Source organism: Phascolarctos cinereus, unplaced genomic scaffold, assembly GCF_003287225.1.
Source record: "Phascolarctos cinereus isolate Bilbo 61053 unplaced genomic scaffold, phaCin_HiC Scaffold_726;HRSCAF=1367, whole genome shotgun sequence".
In the NCBI taxonomy this organism is placed as follows: Eukaryota; Metazoa; Chordata; class Mammalia; order Diprotodontia; family Phascolarctidae; genus Phascolarctos; species Phascolarctos cinereus.
Genome location: NW_027556098.1, coordinates 376,497,498 through 376,520,092, shown reverse-complemented (window position 1 = coordinate 376,520,092; position 22,595 = coordinate 376,497,498). Strand labels below are relative to the sequence as shown.

The window sequence follows — 22,595 nt, the reverse complement described above, 5'->3', positions numbered from 1 at the left end:
CCTTGTCTCTTGGATTGGCAGTGCCTGTAGGGGAGAGGCAAAAATGGCTCACTTCCCCCAAGCCAGACAACTAGAGAAGCAAAAATCAGCTCCCAAGTGGAACCCATTGCTACGTGGTCACTGTGCAGCAGCCCCCAAAGGGCCCATTCAAAGAGGAGACTGCAATTCATTTCAACAAATGTTAAACTTTGTACAAAGCACTGCATTAGTAAATGAAGGAGATTCAAGGCTGATTAAATGTGGGGCCTCTCTCTCATGCACTTTACACATTACAAATGACATTCAATTCAACAAATATTTATTAAATACCTATTTATGCCAGGTACTGTAATAGATACTGGGAATACAAAGAAAAAAAAACACTCTCTTTAGGGGGCTCACATTCTCCTGGAGAGGGGGACAGTACATATTTGGATAAATACATTACTCAAAATAAATAGAAAGTAAATTAAAAAATAAAGGTAGAGGTAGGGGGAGAAAAGAACACTAACTAGTAGGGGGATAGTACCCAAGACTGACCTCCTGCAGGAGGTGGCCCTTGAACTCAGCTGGCAGTTAGTGGTATGAAATCACAGCCTAGGAGAGAAATGAGGGGTGGATATATACATTTGGAAGTCATGTGGGAACTCGTGTGATCACCAAGGGAGATTGTAGGGAGAGAAGAGAAGGCCTAGGCTAGAGCCTTGGGGTTGGGAGGACACACTAAAGGACACAGATGATAATCCAGAAAAGCAGACTGAGAAGGAGCAGGAGATCAGGGTCACTATGCAAGAGAGGTCAAGAAGAATGAGGATGGCAAAGACCAGCAGGCTGAGGAGTGAAGGAACTGTTTGCACCCTTAGGTTAAATGCAGTGGTGGGTTTGGAGGCTAGATTTCAAGGAGTGAAGAAGTGAGGAAACGGAAGTAACAAGCATTGACAATTTTTGCTTTGCTGTCCCGTCTGTTATGACCTCACCCCACTTCTGGGTGTGAAAGGGAGGAGGGGGAAGCAGCAGTGTGGCCCCAAGACCTGGGTTTGACTCTCAGCCTTTCCTATAACTCCCTGGGTGACCCTCTTCAGTTTCTTCATCTCTAAATCGATGGGATAGAGTCCTTCATTTTCTGAATCTGTGATCTCATGAATAGGATCAACTGCCGGGGTGCTGGGTTTCTGTTCTGTTTTGTAAGGATGGCAGAGCCCTGCGCATGCCTGGAAGAAGCTGGAGGGCTGCCGCTGAGACTGGGGGTGACGGGGCCAGCCCCTGGAGGAGAAGGCCCAAGCCGAGGAGTTGGCTCAGGCCACGCGGCCTGAGCCGGGAGGGCCCTGGTCACCCTCTGGTCCTTACTGAAAGGAGGAGCTGCGGTGAGAAGCCTCGAGCACAGGCGGCAGAACAGCATGTGCCAGGCGGCTCCAGGCCCGCGCACGCGCCCAGGGAGAAGCGCACCTGCTCCGGGAGAGCTCACACCTCTCTCGGCCGTCGGGGGCGGGGCCAGAGACGTCGGGGGCGGGGCCAGCCCTAGGGCTCACTCACCCTTCCCTCGCGGCCCTGAAAGCGCCAGTTCCGCTTCCGCCAGCGCTGTGGAGGCGGCGCGGGAGGTGCGCTCCCCTCTCCCTCACCCTCTCCCCCCTTCCCCTGGCCGTGGAGGCGCCGCGAGCCCAGTCCCGGCGAGGAGGCCGTGCCAGTGACCACCATGGCGGCGGAGTCGGTCCTGGAAGTGGTGGAGCGGTTGCAGTCGAGACTGGCCGGGAACCCTGAGCCGAAGAAGGCAAGTCTTGGGTCGGGGTCGGGGTCGGGGCAGGGGCCGAGGCCGGGGCTGGGGCCGGGCGAGGGGCGGTGCCGGCGGGGCGGGGCGGAGCCGGGGGCTCGAGGCCCCGCGGGGGGCGTTGGAGGCTGGGGCCGGGGGTGGGGTGGGGTGTGGAGCGGCGCGAACCGCTTAACGGTCCCCCGGGCACCGGCCTGGTCCGGTCGCCGGGGCAGGCGCGTGGGCTCGGCTGGGCCCGGCCCAGGGCTCGGGGAGGCTCGGCCCCCATTCGCTGCTCCCCGACAGCTCCCCACGAATAACGCCGTCAGTCACTCGAACCCGCGCCCCCTCCCCGAGCGCTGCCCGGGGTCCCTCTTCCCCCCCCCCAGCCTCCGGCGACTCCGGGCTTTGGGATCTGAAAGTTTGTTGTGGGCGAGGGGGCGGGGCGGCTGCCCCCGGTGCAGCTCCTCCCCAGGCCCGGCCCGGCGCTCGGGGCGCCCTGGCCTCCGTGCAGGCTTCGCTGGGTTCCTAGAAAGGGCGTCCAGGCCGCTGAGTCGGTGCAGGCCCAGCACGTAGGCGTCTGCTCCGGGTGCTGCCGGGGCTCCGGGCACGGGCCGGGAGGGACGAGTTGGTGCGCCAGGAACCTGCTCCCTGCACCCCTTCGCCAGCGTTGCCTTCGCCTCCGCTCTGCTGCGCTCGAATTCGTGCTGAGCCCCATTACTCTTCCTCCTGCTTCAGCGCTCTGCTTTCCCTGCCCTTTGATTTCTGAATAGTTTGTCTGGGATTCCCAAACCAAGCTGCTGTAGCTTCCGTGTGTGGCCTTGAGTGACTACAGACTTTTTTGTGGCCTCCTTACTTGATAATAGGGAGCATTGACCTTTTTGTTTGCCCCATCCATGTCACTTGACAAAATCCAATCTGCCGTTGGAATTTTTTTTAAAAATTTCACTATTACAGCTCCCTGAGAAGGACCATTTTGTCCAAACCTCTCATTTTATACATGCAGAAACCCAAGGCCCATAGCAGTATCAAACCTTGTCTTTTTTAGTATTTGAGTAAAAATGCAAGCTTTCAGTTCCTTACTGCAAACTTCATCCAAAAAGTCTTATTTTTTATTAATTACATTCTATTTTAAATAGTAGCCACTTTTAGAGAAAAGCAGTTTTATTCTGTAAGTTTGAGCTTCTACGCTGGTCTTCACCCCCTCCAAAGATTTCCAGAATGGCACCACTTCTCCTCTTCTCTAGAAGCGTACCCTCTGTATACTAAGATGTACATCGAAATTTCTTAGTATAAACAAATTTCCGACTTAACGATCCAAAAGTAAGCTAGTGGTTAAATGTTCTTCGGAATCATAGCATGGGATCCTGTCTGGAAAAAGTTTTGGTTCCTATTGGCATAGCAGTTTGTCTTTGTATTTAGGATCTAGTGAAATTCACATTCCCCTCGGGGTGCCTCAGACCTGTGTGAGCCTGCTTTCCCATTTGTCACAAACCAGATTTTATGCATCTGTGCATGCTTGAAATAGTCTTTATATTCTGTGTACTAAACTAATTAACTCTGCTCATTCAGAATTTATTCCAAAGTTGTTCTTGAGGAAGCCATCTTATTTGGCAGTCTAATGTAGTGAGTGGAAAGAGGCTGTTGAAGTCTAAGGACCTGAGTTCTAATCCCATCATTTACTTTTTTTTTTTAAAGAACTATTAGCTTTTAGGTCCTATGAAATATGGCAGCCTAGTTCTTTATGTTTTACTATCTAACAGCTGGGTATGCTTAAAAATTGTTTTTAAACATTGCTTTCAGAAATTATACATTTAATAAATACTAATTGAGTCGATTCACATACTTCTAATGGGCAGAAAATTTGTTTTTATTATCAACAGTTAAGGTTCTAATGTGTGCTTATCACAGAAACCTGAGATTTCTCTATATCTAGTAGGACAGCACTGCATGCATATTTTCAGATTTATAATACTGATTTTTGTGGGGATGGGTGAATTCTGGTTAGCAAATTAAGCATTCTTAACGGAGTTCCCCTCTCCTGACTTAACTGGCTTGGTGGGAGGAAGGAATTCCCTTAATGGTGTATGTGTGGGGTAAGTTCCACCTCTACTTTACAGCCGTACAAACACCTCCACTTCATTGATAAACTCTGGGTGGTCATAGGACCATCAGTTGTGTCCTGCTAAGTCAGACCTGCTTTTTACCATTGTCCCCTACCTCTTACTCCCATTTTGTTTTTGGGAACTACTCTGTGGTGAGGAAAACGGAACTCCTTACCTCATTAGCGTTCTAAGGATAATAGGATTTAGAGCAAAAAGGAAAATCTTAGAGATTTTCCAGATGAAGTAATTGAGACCCAGAGGTGGGAAATAATTTCCATAAGGTCACACATCAGGTAGTAAGTAGGACAGCCAGGATTCAAACTCAAGTCTAATGTCTGTACATAGCTTTAAAATCTTCAATCCATCATTCTTCAGCAAGCATGTATTAAGCACCTACTATGTGTCAGGCACATAGGCCCCTGAGTTGGGGGTGGGAGGGTGGCAGGGGGAGGAACAACAAAGACCAAAAAAGAAACAGAAAATTGTGAAATCAGTAGATATGTTGTAACAAGGGCTTACTAAACAAGAAGTAAATCTGATGTATCTGTGTCTCGTCGTATCAGCTAAGACTGGACACAGACTTTGATTTTTGTGGAGAAGAGTGAACCTGGACTAATTTCTCAAAGTTTTATAGAGTCAGCTAGGTGGCACAGTGGATAGAGTCCCAGACTTGGAGTCAGGAAGACCTGAGTTCAAATTCAGAGTCAGGTACTAGCTGTGTGACCGTTGGCAAGTCACTTAATTTCTGTTTGGCTCAGTTGCCTCAATTATAAAATGGGATAATAGCACCTACTTCCCATGGTTGTTGTGAGGATCAAATAAGGTAATTATAAAGCCCTTAACATAAGGCCTGGCACATGGTAAGCCCTATAAAAATGTTAGTTGTTGTTATTATTATTGTTATGCCACAGCAATTCAGGAAAGTGGCTAGTAAGGCACAGAGATATTTCAGTTTACGTTAGTTGGGCACCTACACTAATGAAATCGTGGATCTTTGAAATACTGACATTTTGTTAACTACAAAAGTGCTCCCCCAAGTAGTTATAAAAGTTTTAAGTGGCTAAGTAGTAGTAGTTTAGTTACTGCTGAAAATAGATTTCAAAACCAAGACACAGATTTGTAGTTTATATTCCATATTTCTATCCTTAGATTATTTAGTATTAAATGTTGGCAGTTTGTAATTCTCACTTTTTTCACTTATGTGTAATAGTATACTAGACTTGGTATATGGTCATCAGGCAAATGTTGATATTGTTTGCCTGGAGATGATTTTCTAAGAGACTGATTTGGCAGGTCATTTGTACTTGGACATATGTCAATGAGAAGACTCATTGACGGTCAGGTTTTAAGTGGATTTATTTTGGGAAACAGAAACTGATTTTAGAAAATTAGGAGAAAATTTGTGTCCCATGGTTAGCTATCTCCTAAATGTCTTTCTGTTAGAATGTTGCTTACCCCTAATCTCCCCAATTTTAGCCTTTGTAAGCAGAGACTTGCCTTTGAAAAGATCCAGATCATACTCGAACTTAGCAAAATGTTTGTACTGGCTTAACCTTAGAAGGGTAGTAATTACCAATGTCTAGAATTTTGCTGTGTTGTAAATGCTTATATACTCCTTGGCTGGCATTTCAATTTTGTCTGCTTTTATTTACACTTCATATTATGATGTGAGAGACATGTCTTTACAATTTCTCACTTTATTTAGATTATTGTTTGTTTTTCAGGCCCTTGCCATAGTTTCTCAGGCTATGTACTAAGGCTGATAGTACAGTAAACTGTTACCCAGTATGTTCAGGAAACAGGATGATCTGATTAATCTCTTTTGGTTAGAAAGTTAACATAATACCTACCATGGGTGTCAATTTTCAAAGAATTATAACATATGTGCTGAACTATACTGAATATGATTTAAAAAAAAATACAGGTATCTGATAGTATTTCAGGATCACCATTGTGAACATCTGTTATTATTGTACCATTACCGTGTGGATATGCCAGTTGAAAAAATTCCCAACTGACAGAATTCTAGATTGACCAGTTTTTAGTCTACTCGTTTTTGGTATGTTTTTGTAGGGGAACATAATATTTGTTCACTTACAGGATCTTCTGTGACCCACCCTCTTGATGACAGAAAAAAAAAGCATACCTAGTAAGCCTTTTTTTTTTAAGTCTGTTTTCAGACATATACCTAACTGAAAAGGAAGAGACGATGAAAAAGAGGCCTTTTTTCTCCATTGTTGGACAAAGTGGACTTGAAACTGACAAACCTCAAATTTCAACTGACCCATAAGGGTTTTGTCAGAAGTACACCTCTCCCTAATTATTTGGTAGTGGGTTTTAAAAGAAGGCAGTAAATACACCGGTAGCAGTGGCCATCAGTCTTGTTGGCATTGCTGGGGCCCAGGAAATTTTGTTCATTAGCCATAGAGACTCTGAACTGTCATATGGTGTGATAATATGGAATTGTTTAGTGGCATCTACAATATGTTTTTTTTTAATATCATTTAATTTTTAAAAATAATTTATTTATTTTTAGTTTTCAACATTTAACTTCCACAAGATTTTGAGTTCCAAATTTTCTCCCCCTCTCATTCCCCCCCCCAAGGTGGCATGCTTTCTGAATACCCCTTTCCCTAATCTGCCTTCCCTTCTATCTCTGCCCCCCCTTTATCCCCTTCCTCTTATATTTTCCTGTAGGTCAGGATAGATTTCTATTCCCCCTTGCCTGTATATCTTATTTCCCAGTTGCATGTGAAAACAGTTTTTAACATTTGTTTTTAAAACTTTAGTTTCCAAATTTTCTCCCTTCTTCCCTCCCTACCCACTCTCATTGAGAAGGCAAGCAGCTCCATACAGGTTATATATATATAGTCATGCAAAACACTTCCATAGTAGTCATGTACCTCTACAGTATGTTAAGAGGCCAGAGAATCTTTGCTCCATTTCCTTCCATTTGTTATTTAATGTTATGGTTTATTTTCATGGTTAATATCTTTATGTTGGGGGTGGTAATTTGTCATATCTCTGTTTCCTGGAGATTTTTTAGTATATACCTGGCATTTGGGTAGATCAGATCATTCTGATCATTTTTAATCAGTGCTGCTTTAATGGTCTTGGGGGTCACAAGTCCGTAGAACCACATAGCAGCTTTAGAGCTATTTACAGGTGATTTGAGGATAGGAGAGGGAAACGATTTACTCAGGGTTACCCAAGTGGTAGCAGAGTCAGGATTTGAGCCCAGGACTTCTCTCTCTCTCTCTCTTTTTTTTTTTTAGTGAGGCAGTTGGGGTTAAGTGACTTGCCTAGAGTCACACAACTAGTAAGTGTTATGTGTCTGAGGCTGGATTTGAACTCAGGTCTTCCTGACTTCAGGACTGGTGCTGTATCCACTGTGCCACCTAGCTGCCTCAGGACTTCTCATTCTTAATCCTTTATTCTTTCCACTATACCATATTGTTTCCTACCTTTCAAAACATAAGATATGCCTGTGTATCTTAAGCACCAGTTTTTCACTCCTATTTGGATGTAAAACCATTCCCTTAGAAGACAGCATTTGTATTCTTACTGGTTAGGACAATCGCTGTCTTTGCTTTGTTCTCTATATGGAGACATATTTTAGGTCATCATTGCTGTATTTCAAAGGAAAAGTGCAACGACCATAGGATTTGGGGCTCTGAGAGACTTTTGAGATCTAGTCCAGCCTGTCCTCATTTTACAGAGAAGGAAAGGGGCATGTTCAAGGCTTTATTAGCTAAGGTAGGATGCCCAAAAAGCATCCCAAGTACTGAAATGAGAAGCTTCGTGCCAGACTTAATGGTAGCTAGAAGGAGACATACTGAAAATCAGCACATCTCATTTTCTGTATTTAAATGTTAAAATTTTATTCACAAATCTTTCTCAGTTACCTGTTGTACTTTTGTTAGACTTGGAACTACAGTACGCAAGGGAGGCAGTGGCCTAGGATATAGAGCTAAAGGGGGGCCCAGCCCTCTGTAAATGCACCATTCTTAATATAGTGGTGCAACAGGTTTGGAAACTGAGGACCTGGATTTGACTCTGGTTCTGCTGCTTATTAGCCATGAGACCTTAGGCAAGGCGGTCTGGCTTCTCTGGGCTTCAGTTTTCTCTTCTATAAAATTAGGCTGTGAGGTGAGCTGAATTCTAAGGCTCCAAATACTCCAAATAGGACTATGTGTTAGAGACCCCACTCTCTGTCATCATGGTATTTATTGATTTTGTGATGTTGTATTAGTGAAGGGTATAAGTCTGGGATAGGAGTGTGAGGGATAATTTTTCAACCTTGCTTAAGGCAGACAGATGCATTATCCCATAGGATCAAAGATTCCATGTGGGAAGGGACCTTTGCAGTCATTTAATTCAACCCCTTCATTTTATAGAGGAGGACAACCCAGGCCCAGAGAGGGGAAAGTGATCTGTTCAGTGTAACTTAGGTAGTAAGTTGCAACATTGTAATTCTAACCCAGATCTTCTGACTTCTCACTCTACCCCAGTGCATACTACACAGTCGTCGTGTTGTGAGTGCCTGTGTAGAAGACCTTTATAAAGGAAACAGTGAGCAGCGTGCAGGAGGGGAAAAACTAACTAAGAGCTGGAGGAATTGGAGCAGGCTGAGAATTAAGGGAGTGTTAGCCGTAAAGTTGGACTTAAGTGCTCAACAAAGTGTCAACTGATGGAGTCCCAGTTATGGTGAATACTGAGATGAATAATAATAACTTAAATGTGCATAAGGTAACAATTTACAAAGCACTGTCTTCCCAGGGGCCCCATGAGGGAAGGACGGTGAGAAGAAAAATAAAGAGAACTTAATTTGGTTCTCCCCACTACTCCAGTCATCTTATATCCATTATTAACAGAAAAATTCTAATAATGGCTAATGAAATTTCAGCAGGAAACTACTCTTTGCCTGTGCCTACCTACCTTATTTTGAAAGAAATAGCTTTTAGAGAATGACTGCTTCCTGGAGGCACAGTGCCGTTTTTCTCAGAGTTCCTCCTCTTCCTTTTTTACTCTGCTGCCAGGCCTATGTGGCGTTTTTCTGTAGTTGATGTTGTCTGCTCTTTTAACAAGTCTGGGGCAAAATATTAAATGTCAGTAGAGATGATGGTTCTTTCCAGTGTATTCTGTAGCATTGTTATTTCAGGAAAGGAGGTTTTCATGTGTCCCAATGAATAGATTAAAATCATAACTGTAAATTTTTCTTTGTCTCTGTAGCTACTAAAACATCTGAAGAGACTCTCAGATTTACCTATCACAGTGGACATTCTTGCGGTAAGACAGCCTTAACAACTTTAAATCTTCACATAAAAATAATAGGAGAACCTACCTGATGAGAGAGTATTGATAGATACTGACAGTAAACTCCTTGAAAGCTAGGACTAAGCCTTACTCCACTTTTGTGTTTCCTGGCACTTACTGCATTGTCTTGCATACACCAGGCATTTGATAAAAGCTTGTTGAATTGAAAATAAAATAAAAGCTTTAATAGCTTTAATATGATAAAGTGCTTTACATATATTTTCATTTGATCCTCATAGCAAGTAGAGCAGTGATGGTATTAGTGTGTCCATTTTATAGAAGAGGAAAGAAATTCAAAGAAATGAGAGAACTTTCCCAAATTTATACCTTCATTTGACACTCATTCAGCAAACATTTATTAGTGCCTATTGAATACTTTAGAACTTTTCAGGGTTCCAGGAGAGACAATGGTCTTTGATATGATCCATAGAGAACACATAATATTACATGATACACTCACTAGAGACTGTTGGGGGATGGGGGAGAGTGTAAATATGATAATAAATGGCAAACCTGGGACTTGGAACGCTAGTCTTTCTAGTACATAAGGTCAATTAGACTTTTCCTTTCAAGTTCATTGTCGTCCTTTTGAAAAACCTTTCTAGCATTGGGTTAAATGTTATCCTTCGCCATAGAATAGAGTTTTGCTACTCTGTGTGATCAGAGATTTTAGGTTAAGAAATTAAATATTAAAGTAATTTGTAGAATGAGTTTTTGATAGGTAGAAGTGTTTGGTAAACAGATGGTGTGGTTTTTACTTCAGAGAGTTTGAGGTCTTTGAATCTGGTGTAAATTGGGTTGAACCTCCTTTGCTGGTTTCTCCATATATTTTACAGGAAACAGGTGTCGGGAAAACAGTGAATGGCTTGCGGAAACATGAGCAAGTAGGAGGCTTTGCCAAGGACTTAGTGGCCCGCTGGAAGAAATTAGTCCCTGTTGCTCAGGAGGTTGAAAGGTAAGGTGTTCTTTACCCATACTGCTTCATGGCTGATTCTGGTGCCCAAGAGTCACTGTAGAAAGGCTTATCGGGTCATAGATTTACAGCTGAAAGGATCCTTAGAGGCTACCTGATATAAACTTGTTGGATTGAATTGGCCCTAAGGCAACCCCCTTATTTTTACAGAAGAGAGCACTGAGGCCAAGAGGCCCCAGTGATTTGCCTAAGTCTCAGGGGTAATAGGTGCTCAAGGGTGAACTTACTCTATGTCCTCTGACTCCAAATCCAGCACTCTCTTTTCCATCTTCTTTTTTCCCTTCCTCTTTGCTGCCTTGTTTCTAGTCCTGATGTGAACCCCACAGTGGCTCAGGCAGCCAGATCTGAGAAGAACGGCAACTGTCCTGATTCTGGGCCTTGGAAGCCCTTTTCTGTCTTCTTTCCCAAGCATGGATTCATAGGCCTCTTTTCCAGTCTGAAAAGAGAGGCAGTAGTATTAGGAATAGAAAGCCTGTTGGTGATTGGCCTTGTTTGAGATTTTGGGGTGGGTGTGATTTAGGATAGGCAGATAAATTGGAGCTGAGATTTTGACGGTTAACTTGACTAGAGAGTAACATGTGCATGGAGGCTTGGGTGCTCATGGAGACTCCCAGTGGAGGGAAGCAGTTTGAGTTCTCTCTGTTGTGTTTCAACCTTGCCCATCACACCTGCACCTGTCTTCTGTCAGTCCTCACTGAGTGTCATCATCTCTTGTGTCTTCTATTTTCCTCAGGTGCTCCCTCCTCTACCCCACCCTTAATACTAGCGATAGGATCTTTTTTCCAGATAGATATGCTTATGTCACTTGGAGCCTTTATAGACTTTGGGTCACTCCCAGCTCCTTTTCCTTGTTCTCTACACAGGAGGTACTTGATGAATGTTAATGAGATGATTTTTTTCTTATGTTATGTTTAGGAATATTGAGCCTGAGGAGCAAGATCTCGAGAGAAATATCTCTAGAAAACGTCCCCGAGATGTTTTTCCCAAGGAGGAGGAAATGGAGGTGGACTGTCGGGAAAGCTGGAAGGCTTCTTGTAGCCAGCCGCACAGTCCTGACTGGCGGGAGAAAAAGCACCGAAAGCTTTCCGAGTTGGAGAGAATGCCCAAGGCCTCACACAGCACTGAGCCAAGAGATGAGAGAAAGCGATGGAACAAAACCTCCCCGTTCTGTGCCTCAGATCACGAGTTATCAGACGGTAGTCACGTTCACTCACCTCAGCCTTCCACCAGCCCTCAGCAGTTTTCCATGGACTATGATGAACCCCAAGAAGAAGAGGAAGAGCAGCAGGCGTCACATCGGAAGGTTGGCAAAAGCCACAGTCACTTCTTTCAGGACCGAGAGTTAAATAGCCAAGAGAGACGCTTGGGTGAACCCCAAGACAGAGTCTCTGTAGGTCGGAGCAAAGAGCACAAGACTTCCCAGAAGGAAAAGCATCGATTGGATACAAAAGAGGAGAAGACCTTCCTTGTGGGTCGAGAAAAGGTGCCTAAGACTGCTTCTCGAGAAGAGGGCCTAAGGTCTCCGTCTGGAGCCAGCTCCAAGGAGAAGCAGATGTCGTCTGGTGGTGCCAGAAGAGAGAGGGAGAAAGAGAGCAGCAGCAGCAAGAAGAAGCCTTTGCCTCCTTTGGAGGTAGCTTCTGTCAACCACATGAAAAAGACAAAGCACAAAGATGCACAGAAATCCAGATCAGAAAAGACCAAGCCGAGTGTGGACAGCTTTGACGGAGGAAAATGGGAGGGAGAGCTTTCTCCCAAGCCAAAAGAGAAAGGGGGCTCAAATAGCTTAAAGACACGAGAAGGGAAATCCAAAGCCTCTAACTCGGACAGAAAACCAGCGAGCCACTTTGCAGGGGCTGGGGAGACAGACGTGGATGATGACTATGAACAGCCCACCATGTCTTTTGAATCATACCTCAGCTATGACCAGCCCCAGCGGAAAAAGAAGAAGGTTGTTAAAACCACGAGTGGGATGCGTGCAGAGAAAAGTCACAGTAAGCAGAACGGTTCCAAAGCTGATCATAAAAACTCTAATAACACCGTTCAGAAACTCCCTAAGATGAGTGAGAGCAAGGCAGAAAAGCAGCATTCTGGACCCAGCTCTGCCAAACTGAAAAAGGTAAGAAGGGGTCATGTCTCCGCAGCCTGATGTCTGCTCCCTGCTCCAAGGCTTTAAAGACTCGTGGGCACGGTTTGGAGGGGTTGGTCTTCCTCCTTATCAGTGTTGCTGGTGCTAGGGCCCGGGTGGGTTTCATGGAGGAGCCACTTGTTTCTAGTGTCGGGTGATGATTCTCCTGCTGCAGTGCTCTGGAAGAAGGAGTGAATCGAAGACACTGGGCATGTGCTTGCTTAGCCATTTATTTCCTTGGGAAAGAAGGAAGCCCAGCCAATGAATGTTCAGATTTGGCCCTAGAAAAGAAAGGTGGTTGTGACAGAAAGTGAGGTAGGGGGTGGGGAAGAACATATCTTTGACTGAAATGACTGACACTCTCATTCGGCAGGTCTCCACTGATGTGACCCCGACGTTGCCGGACATCCCCTTGCCCACCATTCAGGCCAATTATCGTCCACTTCCTTCTCTTGAACTGATTCCCTCCTTTCAGCCAAAGAGGAAAGGTAGGTTCCCTGTGTGGGGATGGGAGGGCTGCTTCAGTATGGAGAAAGACAGGGACGAGAGTTGGGACCATCTCTGACTTGCTCTTTTGTGAAAGAAGCTCTAGATGAAGTTCTGCAGAGCTGAAGGTGACTTCTTGGCTGCTTCATTTTCTCTTCCAGTGGCTCCCAGAATCACTTCAGAATTTGAGGTTTGGAAGAGACCTTAGCATTAATCTAGTCCCGACTCTACATGAACAGCACTCCCCCCACAGCATACCCAACAAGTGGTCTCCAGTCTTTGCTCAGAGACCTCCGGGGGGGAGAACCCCCCTGAGGCAGCCCAGTCCGATTTTGGAGAGTTCTAATCGTGAGGGACGTTCTTCCTGACATCCAGCCTCTCGAAGATTCTCTGTAGTGAAGCCAGTTGTGTCCAGGGGAGCCCAAAAGAACAAACCTCCCCAGTCCCTCCTCCATGTGACAGCCCTCCCAAGACTTGAAGACATCCTGCTGTCCTGTTCCCTTTGACTTTTCTCTTCTCCAGCATAAATGAAGGGCCTTCTAGCTTTGCTGACAGCACCTAGTGCTTTCATTTTTAGTTTCTTTGCCTGCCAGCTCTCCCATCTCCTTTCAGAAGGTCTCTCAGTGTCCTGGGGCCAGGGAGGTTTCCATCCTAGAGTAAAGATCAGTATGTTCACTTGGCAGTTTTGTTGGACGGGTGTGGTTTGGCAGAGCAGCTCTGCTTGTTTTGGGTGTTTAGGGGTGTGGGGTGGGGAGAACATGGTGGTCTGAGTTTTGGTAGTAGGTCTTTTCTGACATCCCGGATGAACTTATTACTGAGATATAAACAAACATCAGATTAGTTAGTCTTCCTTGATCTGAGATCCTGCTGCTCCCCAGAAGAGCAAGAGGCCATCGAATGCAAACCCTGGGCTGCTAGGGGCTACTTTTTATGGTGGTTACTGCACTTGTCATTAATGGTTGGCTAGGGCTGCTCTGAACAAAGATGGTTGCACTTTTCAAATGGTGCAGCTGAGTGAACGGTTGATCTGTATTTTTGTGAGTGGCGTATTTTCAAATGGAACTTTTTGAGAGAAATTTAGTTTTATATTCTCTTCTTTTCTATAGTAGTCTCCTCACCCCATGAAGATGAGGAGGCTGGATTTACCGGACGTAGGATGAATTCAAAGATGCAAGTCTATTCCGGTTCCAAGTGTGCCTACCTACCGAAGATGATGTCCTTGCACCAGCAGTGCATCAGAGTCCTCAATAATAACATAGACTGTGAGTAAACTTGATTCAGCCTTGGGTGTTGTCCGTGCTGGAGCCCATCTCTAAGCAAGAGGCTTTGTATTTATGGCTGGACCTTTCTTCACTCTGTTCCTTACATTTGAGATGTTCTTCTCCTCTTCTCTTCTCTCCCCTCCCCTGCTCCTGCCCTGCCCAAAGTGTGTTCAGTTTCTCCTCATCCTCCCAAGTCCCAGTCCAGTGCTAGGGGAAGCTTTCCCTGATTCCCTCTTCTCTCCCTTCCCAACCCCAACCCCGAAATTGGAAGGGATTTCTTACTCATTTGGTTTCCTTATCACTTTATGTTCTTATTGTATTGTAGTTAGGAGTGTATATCTTATCTCCCTATTGAAGGCAAGGGCTGTCTTATTTGTGGTTGCATTTCTCCCAGCCTTAGGTATGGAACTTTGCATATAATATGTGTTAGTGAATGAATCTCCAATTCACGTCATTCCTGGCTTTTTTTTCCCCTTTCGTAGCCATCTATGAAGTTGGGGGTGTTCCCTATTCTGTACTTGAACCAGTTTTGGAAAGATGTACTCCTGAGCAACTCTATAGAATTGAGGAATGCAACCACGTGAGTGTCTTCTTTAGGCATGGGGGGTGGGCTAGCACGTCTTCATGCTTTTCCTTCCCTGAGTAATGGCTTTGTCTCCCTGTATCTGCTGTTTCTTTAGCCCATGTAAGGGTTCAGCAGGCACTTGCTATTTTCTCTGACTTGACTCAGGGGCTTCAAGTGAGCATGTGTTCAGCACCTGCTCCTGTCATTTTCAGTAAGCCTCTGGGGCCAGAATCTAGGTGGGATTCAGAGGGAGGAAAAACATGCTAACTACCAGCTCTCCTGGCACCCTTGGGCTTGCCTAGTTACAAAGGTCAAGGGAACCCCTGGGATGAAAGGAAGCAGCAGTTGAGTTTGACATCCAGGTACATTGTGGTTATTGGAAAGAATGATATAGGTCAGATCCAGACCTGGTCAAATTATTTTGCCATCAAGCAGATTTTACTTATAATCATTTTAGGATGTAGTCTTTTTTTTTTTTTTTTGCATTAACTGTTTCACTTTAAAGAGGATGAGTGAAGTGCCTTTTAAAACAGTTTCCTCCATAGCACTTGAAAGTCAGAATAGAATATAGCTAACATTGAGGCTTTGCCAACGTGGTTCTCGTATCTGTCTTTGCCTCTTTGCAGTTATCTTGATTCATTAGCAGAAGCAGAGTTTCCAAGTCTTTTGGAGCCCCAAGCCTCATAGTGATTATTTGTAAGGTCCCAAGGGTAGGGGCTGGGTTGTGTTCTTTGAGCAGCGGAGAAAACAGACAAAAGGTGAGGTGGGGTGGAAAGAACACCCAGACTGGGAGCCTGGCTTTGCTGCACGCTATTCTTATGTCTTTGGGCAAGTCATTGAACTTTGGACGTCTGGTTTCTTTTCTGCAAATTGAGAACTTAATTTGCATTTAGTGTATGTACAGAGGACTGTTAGGTCCTGGGAGAAACGGAAAATTAGACAAGGCAGTCCTGTCTTTATGGAATTTAAGTAAAGGGAGGAGGGAAGGAAATAAACATTTATTAGGTATCTACTATGCCAGGTATTGTGCTAAACACTTTATCCTCACAGCAGTCTTAGGTAGGTGCTATTATCCCTATTTTCCAACTGAAGAAACTAAAGCAAACAAGTTAAGTGACTTGTCTAGTTTGGGGGGGTTTTTTGGGGGGGGGGGACCACCACCAGTGATAATTGTGATATATAGTCTTACAAGCATGTTGGATGGAACGTACCATTTGAATTCGAGTGGGATTCTAGTCCTAACCAACTGGGGATCAAAGGAGAGAATCCTTGCATTGCTTCACCAGCACCTACTATGTGCAGAGGGGCTGTAGCTGCCAAGATAAAAGCAAGATTCCTCTTTGGCCTTCAGGAGTCTCAATTTCTAGGGAGAGGAAAAGGCAGGAGCAGAGGGAGACAGTATGTGTACAGCTAAGGAGATAGAAAATGTATATACAAGCCAGTCTGTGGGCTGAGTTGTAAAGTACTGGGGCAGCTAGGTGGCGCAGCAGATAGAGCACTGGCCCTGGAGTCAGGGGGACCTGAGTTCAAATGCGGCCTCAGACACTTGACACTTACTAGCTGTGTGACCCTGGGCAAGTCACTTAACCCCATTGCCTAGCCAAAAAAAAAAAAAAAGGAGGATGCGGATTGAGTAGTAAAGTACTGAGAGCTGGGAGAGGAGGGGAGGAGGCAGGCGATGGAGGGTCATGTAAGGGGCCGATATGGCCAGAACACCGAGTGCATGTGGCTGAGTGACAGGTTGGAGCCAGATTGTGAAGGGCTTTGAATGCTAAACAGGAGGTGATAGGGAGTCACCAAAGCTTTGTGAACTAGAGTGCCTTACACAGTATGTGAGGTGCCGGGACAGATATTTGTGTGTCTGTTTTGTGCCAGGGCCGTAATATGAGCAGAGTTCTTAGCTGGGGAAAAATTTTAAACTTACACATTGCCACATTTGTCAGAGAAGTGTTTGAAATAATTTGTCTTGAGAAAAAAGATTTCTAAAAGTCATGTTGTTTTGGCTTCAGGTATTAACTGAAGAGACCGATCAGCTGTGGAAAATTCACTGCCATCGAGACTTTAAGAGAGAGAGACCCGAGGAGTTTGAGTCCTGGCGGGAGATGTATCTTCGGCTCCAGGATGCTCGGGAGCAGCGACTGCTCCTCTTGACGGAGAACATTCGGTCAGCTCACGCCAATAAACCCAAAGGTAAAGAGGGGAGGGGCCGGGGCTGGGGATTTGGTCAGGAGCCTTCAGGGGCCGCCCAGTCATCTGGCCTTGGGTCGGGGTCAGGCCTGTCCACAGATTCTGGTGCCTCTCACATGGTGGGCACTGGCAGCAAAGGGAGCTTTTCAGAGTTGGTAATTTATTAATAAGCTAGTGTCTTCCCATGTCTTAGGACGACCTCAGTCTAAGGGTGAAAGCTGAAGAGAAGTCAGATTTCAGCTCAATATGAGGAAAAACTCCCCAACAGTGAGAGCCATCTGAATGTTAGGTGTGCTGCCTTGGGGGAGGTAGCAAGACCCCCTTTACTTGGAGTCTCCAGAAGCTGGATGGGCACATGTAAGGGAAGCTTCCCCCAGTCCAGGAGTGACTCCTCTGCTTCCCTGTAGGCCGACAAGCAAAGATGGCCTTTGTCAACTCTGTGGCCAAGCCGCCTCGTGACGTCAGAAGACGACAGGAGAAATTTGGTACCGGAGGAGCAGCTGTTCCAGAAAAGATCAAGTAAGATCCTTTTCAGCTGTGATTCCCACCCTGCTCTAGTGAGCAGCCACTCAGTGTAGGGAAGCGCGCTAAACATGCAGCCTGGACACCAGAAGGGAGGGAGCAGGTCGCCTTTCCTCCCTGGGGAGCTCCTTGTCTCCAGAATGGGAATATGTTCCTCTGCTGACTTCCCCAGGAATATTGAGGAAAAGCAGCTTCAGAAAGTCAAAGTGCTGTCTGGGTGTCTGAGTGACAGCCAGAGGATCTTCACCAGATCCCAGTGAGCTGGAAAGCATAGTTAGAGGTGATCTGTGTGCTTACGGCCAAAGTTCTGAACATGGAAAATGGAGCAGACAGGAGAGGGCTGTCTTGGAGCACTCCTGGCAGTCCTTGGCTCTGTGCTCTCATTCAGCTACTGGGCCTTCTCTCGTAGGATCAAACCTGCCCCATACACCTCCAACAGCGGCTACACCTACAGCAGCAGTAGTGGTGGCGGCAGTGGCGGCAGTTACAACAGTGCCGAGGAAGGGCAGCCATATGATGGCCCCAGCACCAGCAGCGCCCACTGTGCCTCAGCGGTCAGCAGCACAGTGTCTTATGATCCTAGGAAACCACCTGTAAAAAGTGAGTCACAGCAGGGGTTTGAGGGAAATGTCGCCCCCCTGATCTTTTCTGCCGAATGTCATGTGATGAAGGACACTTGGGGGTGGAGCTGGTGATCCTCGGGTGGATGTGTCATTTAAAGCCGAGCCTCCTTTTCTTCATCACTTGGAGAAGAACACCCCTCAGGTCCCTCCCAGCTTTAAATCTTACAAAGAGGATCAGACCAACTGGGAACCACATTGTTTCAACACCCTTCACTTCAGCCACTGGAGGGCAGCCCAGTCCTACCCACTTGGTGCCCTGACCTTTGACAGAATGTGATGTCTGTTAACTTCACGAACCATGGGATCATTCCCTTATATGGTCATAGATTTAGAGCTGGAGAGGACCTCAGAGGCCATGTCGTCTTGCCCTCTCATTTGACAGGTGAAGAAAACAGGCCTGCGCTCTGCTGTGCAGGTAGTTAGTGGTAGAGCCAGCTCTCAGCGGGAGGTCACGCCCTGGCTCCGCACGGTGACCAGCAGTTTTGGGTCCGCACTGAATTTTCTCTGTTTGTGTCTTTCATAGACGCTTATGATAATAGAATGTTGGAATTAGAAGGGACCATAAAGGTCCCCGGATGAAGACAGTGCTTTGGCATTTAAAGTGATAGTGGTTTCACTGTTTTTAAATGATAGATATTCCTGAGATATTCGGGGTTTTTATAAAAGGGTCACATCAGTGTTGCAGGATTTGGGTAAGGTGAGAGGAAGATGGTTAAAGCCTGGGGCTCAGCTCACAGTGGCAGGGTTCATTAGCCAAGTCACAAAGCAGGCGACGGTGGGAAAGGCAAGGCAAGTCAAAGTCAAGGTCTCAGAACTTCACAGAGAAGAGTTAGTCATGAAAGAACCAGGGCGATTTGATCCTGAGGGTTTGTTCCCCTATTGTGTATTAAGAAAAATAGCACAGTCTGCTTGAAGAAGCTTTGAGTTGGAGTCTGGAGGCCAGGCCTGGGCCTCTGGTGCTACTTAGTTCTTGCTTGGTGGTGATCTTGAGCGAGGTAGCTCAGTTCTCAGGGGCGTCCTCATGTATTTCAGGCAGGGAGGGGCTGAGGGGTGGACAGAGTGGTCTGGATTGTGAAGGTTCATTTTGAGCACTGAGATTCTAAGTCCTAAGGATCCTTCAAGGTCTGTAGTTGTTGTGTATTTGGTTTGTTTGACAGTGAGATTCTGGGAATAGTACCTGAGCTCCCCACCTGCCCCAGATGTGATCATAAATATGCTTCTTGGTAAATTGGGGAGTGAGAGATGGAAGTCTTTAGTGGTCAGGCCTGACTTTCTTTGTCCTCTCTTGTAGAAATTGCCCCGATGATGGCCAAGACAATCAAGGCATTCAAGAACAGATTCTCCCGGAGATAAAACCTTCCCCTGAAGATGGGAAAGGAGGAGGGGCTGGTGAGGAGGGAGGGGAAGAGAGAGAGCGAAGCTCGCAGAGGAGTCTGGGATATTTTGCTCCATGGAGCCAGTCTGTACTACCTGCATCTCCGAAACCTGCCCAAGGATTGATGGAACCATTTCTCCAGGTTTAGTGCCTGTAAACTACCTGCACACAGCTCCTGCCTCCTTGCCCAGAGAGCACTTGAGACTTTATAAGGAAAGATGTGAAGCCTTGGGTCTCCCGAGGATTTTAAGGTCAATTCAACCTTGTTAGTAAACCTCTTTGTAAACTACAAAAAATAGTTTTAATTAATAAATATTTCCCCAGATTGTATTTATAATACCCCCAGTATTTTCCTTTCTCTCTCTTTCTCTCTGTGTTTCACACACACACACACACACACACACACACACACACACACACACACACACACACACACACACACACACACACACCCCTCCCTCCCTCCCTTTATGTTGTTTTAGGCTGCGTTCTTTCCTAACATTAGGATAGGATGCAAGTCTAGTCAAGGCCAGAAGATCCCCAGAACTCAGCCCAGCCACCACCTCTTGGGGGGGGGGATGCTCTTCCAAAGGGGAGACCGGCCTCACCGCCCCTGAAGGAGCCTCCACAGTGCCTGTTGTGTGTGTTGGCACAGCCTTGGGAGTCCTGGGATGCTCCCTTATGGGGCAGTTTGTCTCTCCCTGGACAGCACTAGGATCTTGAAAACTGTTAATGTGTTCTTGTTTGTTAACCCCAGGTGGGAGATTTTCCTGGTGTTGTTTTTCACTTCCTGTACAGATGCTTATCTTGTGTTCTCACTTATTGTTGTCATCAAATAGTATTTATTAAGGCGCTTATTTGGAAAAGTGAGCGAGTCTTTCCTCGGCCCTCTTGATCTGTCCTGTTTTGCTTTATTTGAGTATTAGTGCAAGAGATACATCCTGGGGGAGAAACCTTGATTTGCACAGCCTGTCCCTTTCCACTCTTCATCCCCCCCCCAAGCAATTTCAGAATTTTCCATTCCTGCCTCAAACAGTTTTAAAAGATTTTTTCTTTTCACTCTTTCTCCCTGCTCAAGGGTGGAAACAGGCAGCTACATGTTTCCAGATTTCATATAGCCCAGGAAAAGATTTCCTGCTTTTTTAAAGTTAGGCACTTTAATCTTTTTGCTCCCTGTGAATTACTGCTGGAAGCGAATGGTTTTAAAAGAGAGTAGTGTGTTTGGAGGGTTTAAAAAGAACATGGTAAGAGCATGTGTCAGAAGAGCACAGCAGCTTTTAGGACTTTCTAGAAATTTGTATCGCTCCCACAGTGAGCACATACGGCATGAGCCTCTGCTTTTGGAGGGAACGATTTGACGAGTGAGGGACCTTTGCTCCCCATTGGTGAGGAAACTAAAAGGAATGTGGCACCAGGTGCCAGGAGTGGCTTCTGTACTTCTGAACAGACATTCTGGCAATAGAAGCTTAATGGTGAAGGAGGAGTTGAGAATCAGGGACTCTGTGAGTCATAGCAGGGCAGGGAGGTTGCACCCGAGTGCCGCCAAGGAGTTATACTTGCAAACAGGAACTCTTCAGCTGCGAAGAGCCCAGCTACGAGAAGCACCAGGATCAGACGGAGGAACCAGACACAGACCCGCTTTGTGTAGAACCTTACTGCGCCTCCCTCCCCATGTCTGCAGAGGGGGGGAACCTGACCCAGCCAGGGGGCTTAGTCAGTTCAAGCGTCTCCCGGTAGCCACATGCCACACCCTGGGAAGGTTGCAGGGCCAGGACCCTTTCCAAAGCACTTGAAAACACCCTGGCAAGCCACCGTTGTTTCTGATTTGGAGGTTCCAGAGCAGTGAGCCTTGGGTCAAGGCGTGGAGCTCTGTGTCAGGTGCCTCTCCACCATCCGGGTAGTGACTGTGTCCAATATCCTTGGGTCCCTCCTTGCGAGCTTCGGACGATGCTGTTTTTGCTTCACCCCTCCCTTCCCCATCTCTTGTTTATCAGGCACAGCCTTTGGAAGAGGGGGATTGGCCTGGAGACCACACCCTCCGTGGCCTCCATCCTGGGTCTGTTTTACACTGTATGTTTGGGGATTTTACCACTGAAGTCAGAGATCCAGTTGGGTCTTTTGCCTTATCAGTGGCTTTGAGACAGGGAGGGGATTAAAGGGATTCATTTGTATGTTGGATCCCTCCAATATCTTATCTACTCCTGTTTGTCCCATTGTAACAGGCTTCCAGTTAGCCCTGTTCACTGCTGGGCCATCCTGGCTCTCCTGAGTGTTTCAGAGTCAGGAATAGATGCCTGGGTGGAAGGGGAGGGAGACGAGGTATAAACAGCCTCCTCTGCTGATGGTGAGAAACAATGTCAGGCGTCTTGGCCTTTCTGATCCTTTACTTGTGCAATTTCAAATGTTCTGTGCTACACTACGTGCAGACCACCAAACCTCATCCTTTGTGATTTTTGGTGAATGGTTTCTTGGGGGCTTTGGTTTTTGTTTTGGGGTGGGAGGGAAGGGAGCCAGGTGTTGGCCTGCTCTGCATTTGTATTTTGGTCCCCAGATGTAAATAGAATTTTCTATGTTTACTTTTTTGTGGTAACTACCAAGATGAATATTTTAATTAGATAAGTTATATGAAAAGGAACAAAAATTCCATGTCTCAATAAAAAGAAAATACTGGATATTGGCATGTTTCTTCTTTCCTCTTTGTCAAAATTCAGCAAAATTTTTTTTTATAAAGTACAGTGAAGTTTGAGAGGTTCCCAACATATTGACTTGGACCCTTTGTGGATGAATTTTAGAAGAATATGAGCAAGAGTTGCACAGAGAAAGGTACAGGTGGGTTATCTGCTCTGTGAGAGAGTGCTCACATCTGATGAAAGCTCCCTGCCCCCAGGAGCTGTGGGGGTGGGTAGGAAACATGACAATACTATAATGCATTGTAAGTGCATTAGAGGGACAAAACAGGAAAATTTTGAGTGTGTGTGTGTGTGTGTGTGTGTGTGTGTGTGTGTGTGTGTGATCACTGACTTGATAGAGAAGGTTGCACAGAAAAGGTGGAGTTAGAAATGCACTGGGAAGGTGGAGGGTGGTGGCAAAAGGGATGCAGAGGACAGGGCACATATAAAAGGTACTGTGAAGGAAGACTTAAGAGGACTTGGTTAACGGACTGGATGTGAAAAGTGAGAAAACATGGTGGTGTTACTGAGAGAAATAGTGAAGTTGGGAAGAGAAGCAGACTCGGGAACATGGGAGGGAAAGGTGGGCGTGTTCTGACCACAGGAGATGTCGGGAACAGAGGAGACAAGGATGAGACTAGTCTGTATAGATCTAGGTGCAAAG

At 45.9% G+C, this 22,595-nt stretch overlaps 1 protein-coding gene across 2 annotated transcripts; it reads left to right on the top strand.

The window, feature by feature from the left end:
• Positions 1–1,535: 1,535 nt before the first annotated feature.
• Positions 1,536–19,592, top strand: ELOA (elongin A). 2 transcript variants are annotated; one of them, XM_020983075.2, is made up of 11 exons: positions 1,536–1,747; positions 9,061–9,117; positions 9,981–10,099; positions 11,033–12,233; positions 12,616–12,730; positions 13,835–13,990; positions 14,473–14,570; positions 16,565–16,745; positions 17,150–17,261; positions 17,674–17,864; positions 19,179–19,592. In XM_020983075.2, the coding sequence occupies exons 1-11, from the start codon at positions 1,673–1,675 to the stop codon at positions 19,238–19,240; spliced, it is 2,367 nt and encodes a 788-aa protein (XP_020838734.1). In that variant the 5' UTR covers positions 1,536–1,672; the 3' UTR covers positions 19,241–19,592. The 2 variants fall into 2 exon arrangements, with proteins under 2 accessions (XP_020838734.1, XP_020838733.1); XM_020983074.2 differs by having other exon boundaries at positions 1,552–1,747; positions 13,838–13,990.
• Positions 19,593–22,595: the final 3,003 nt, after the last annotated feature.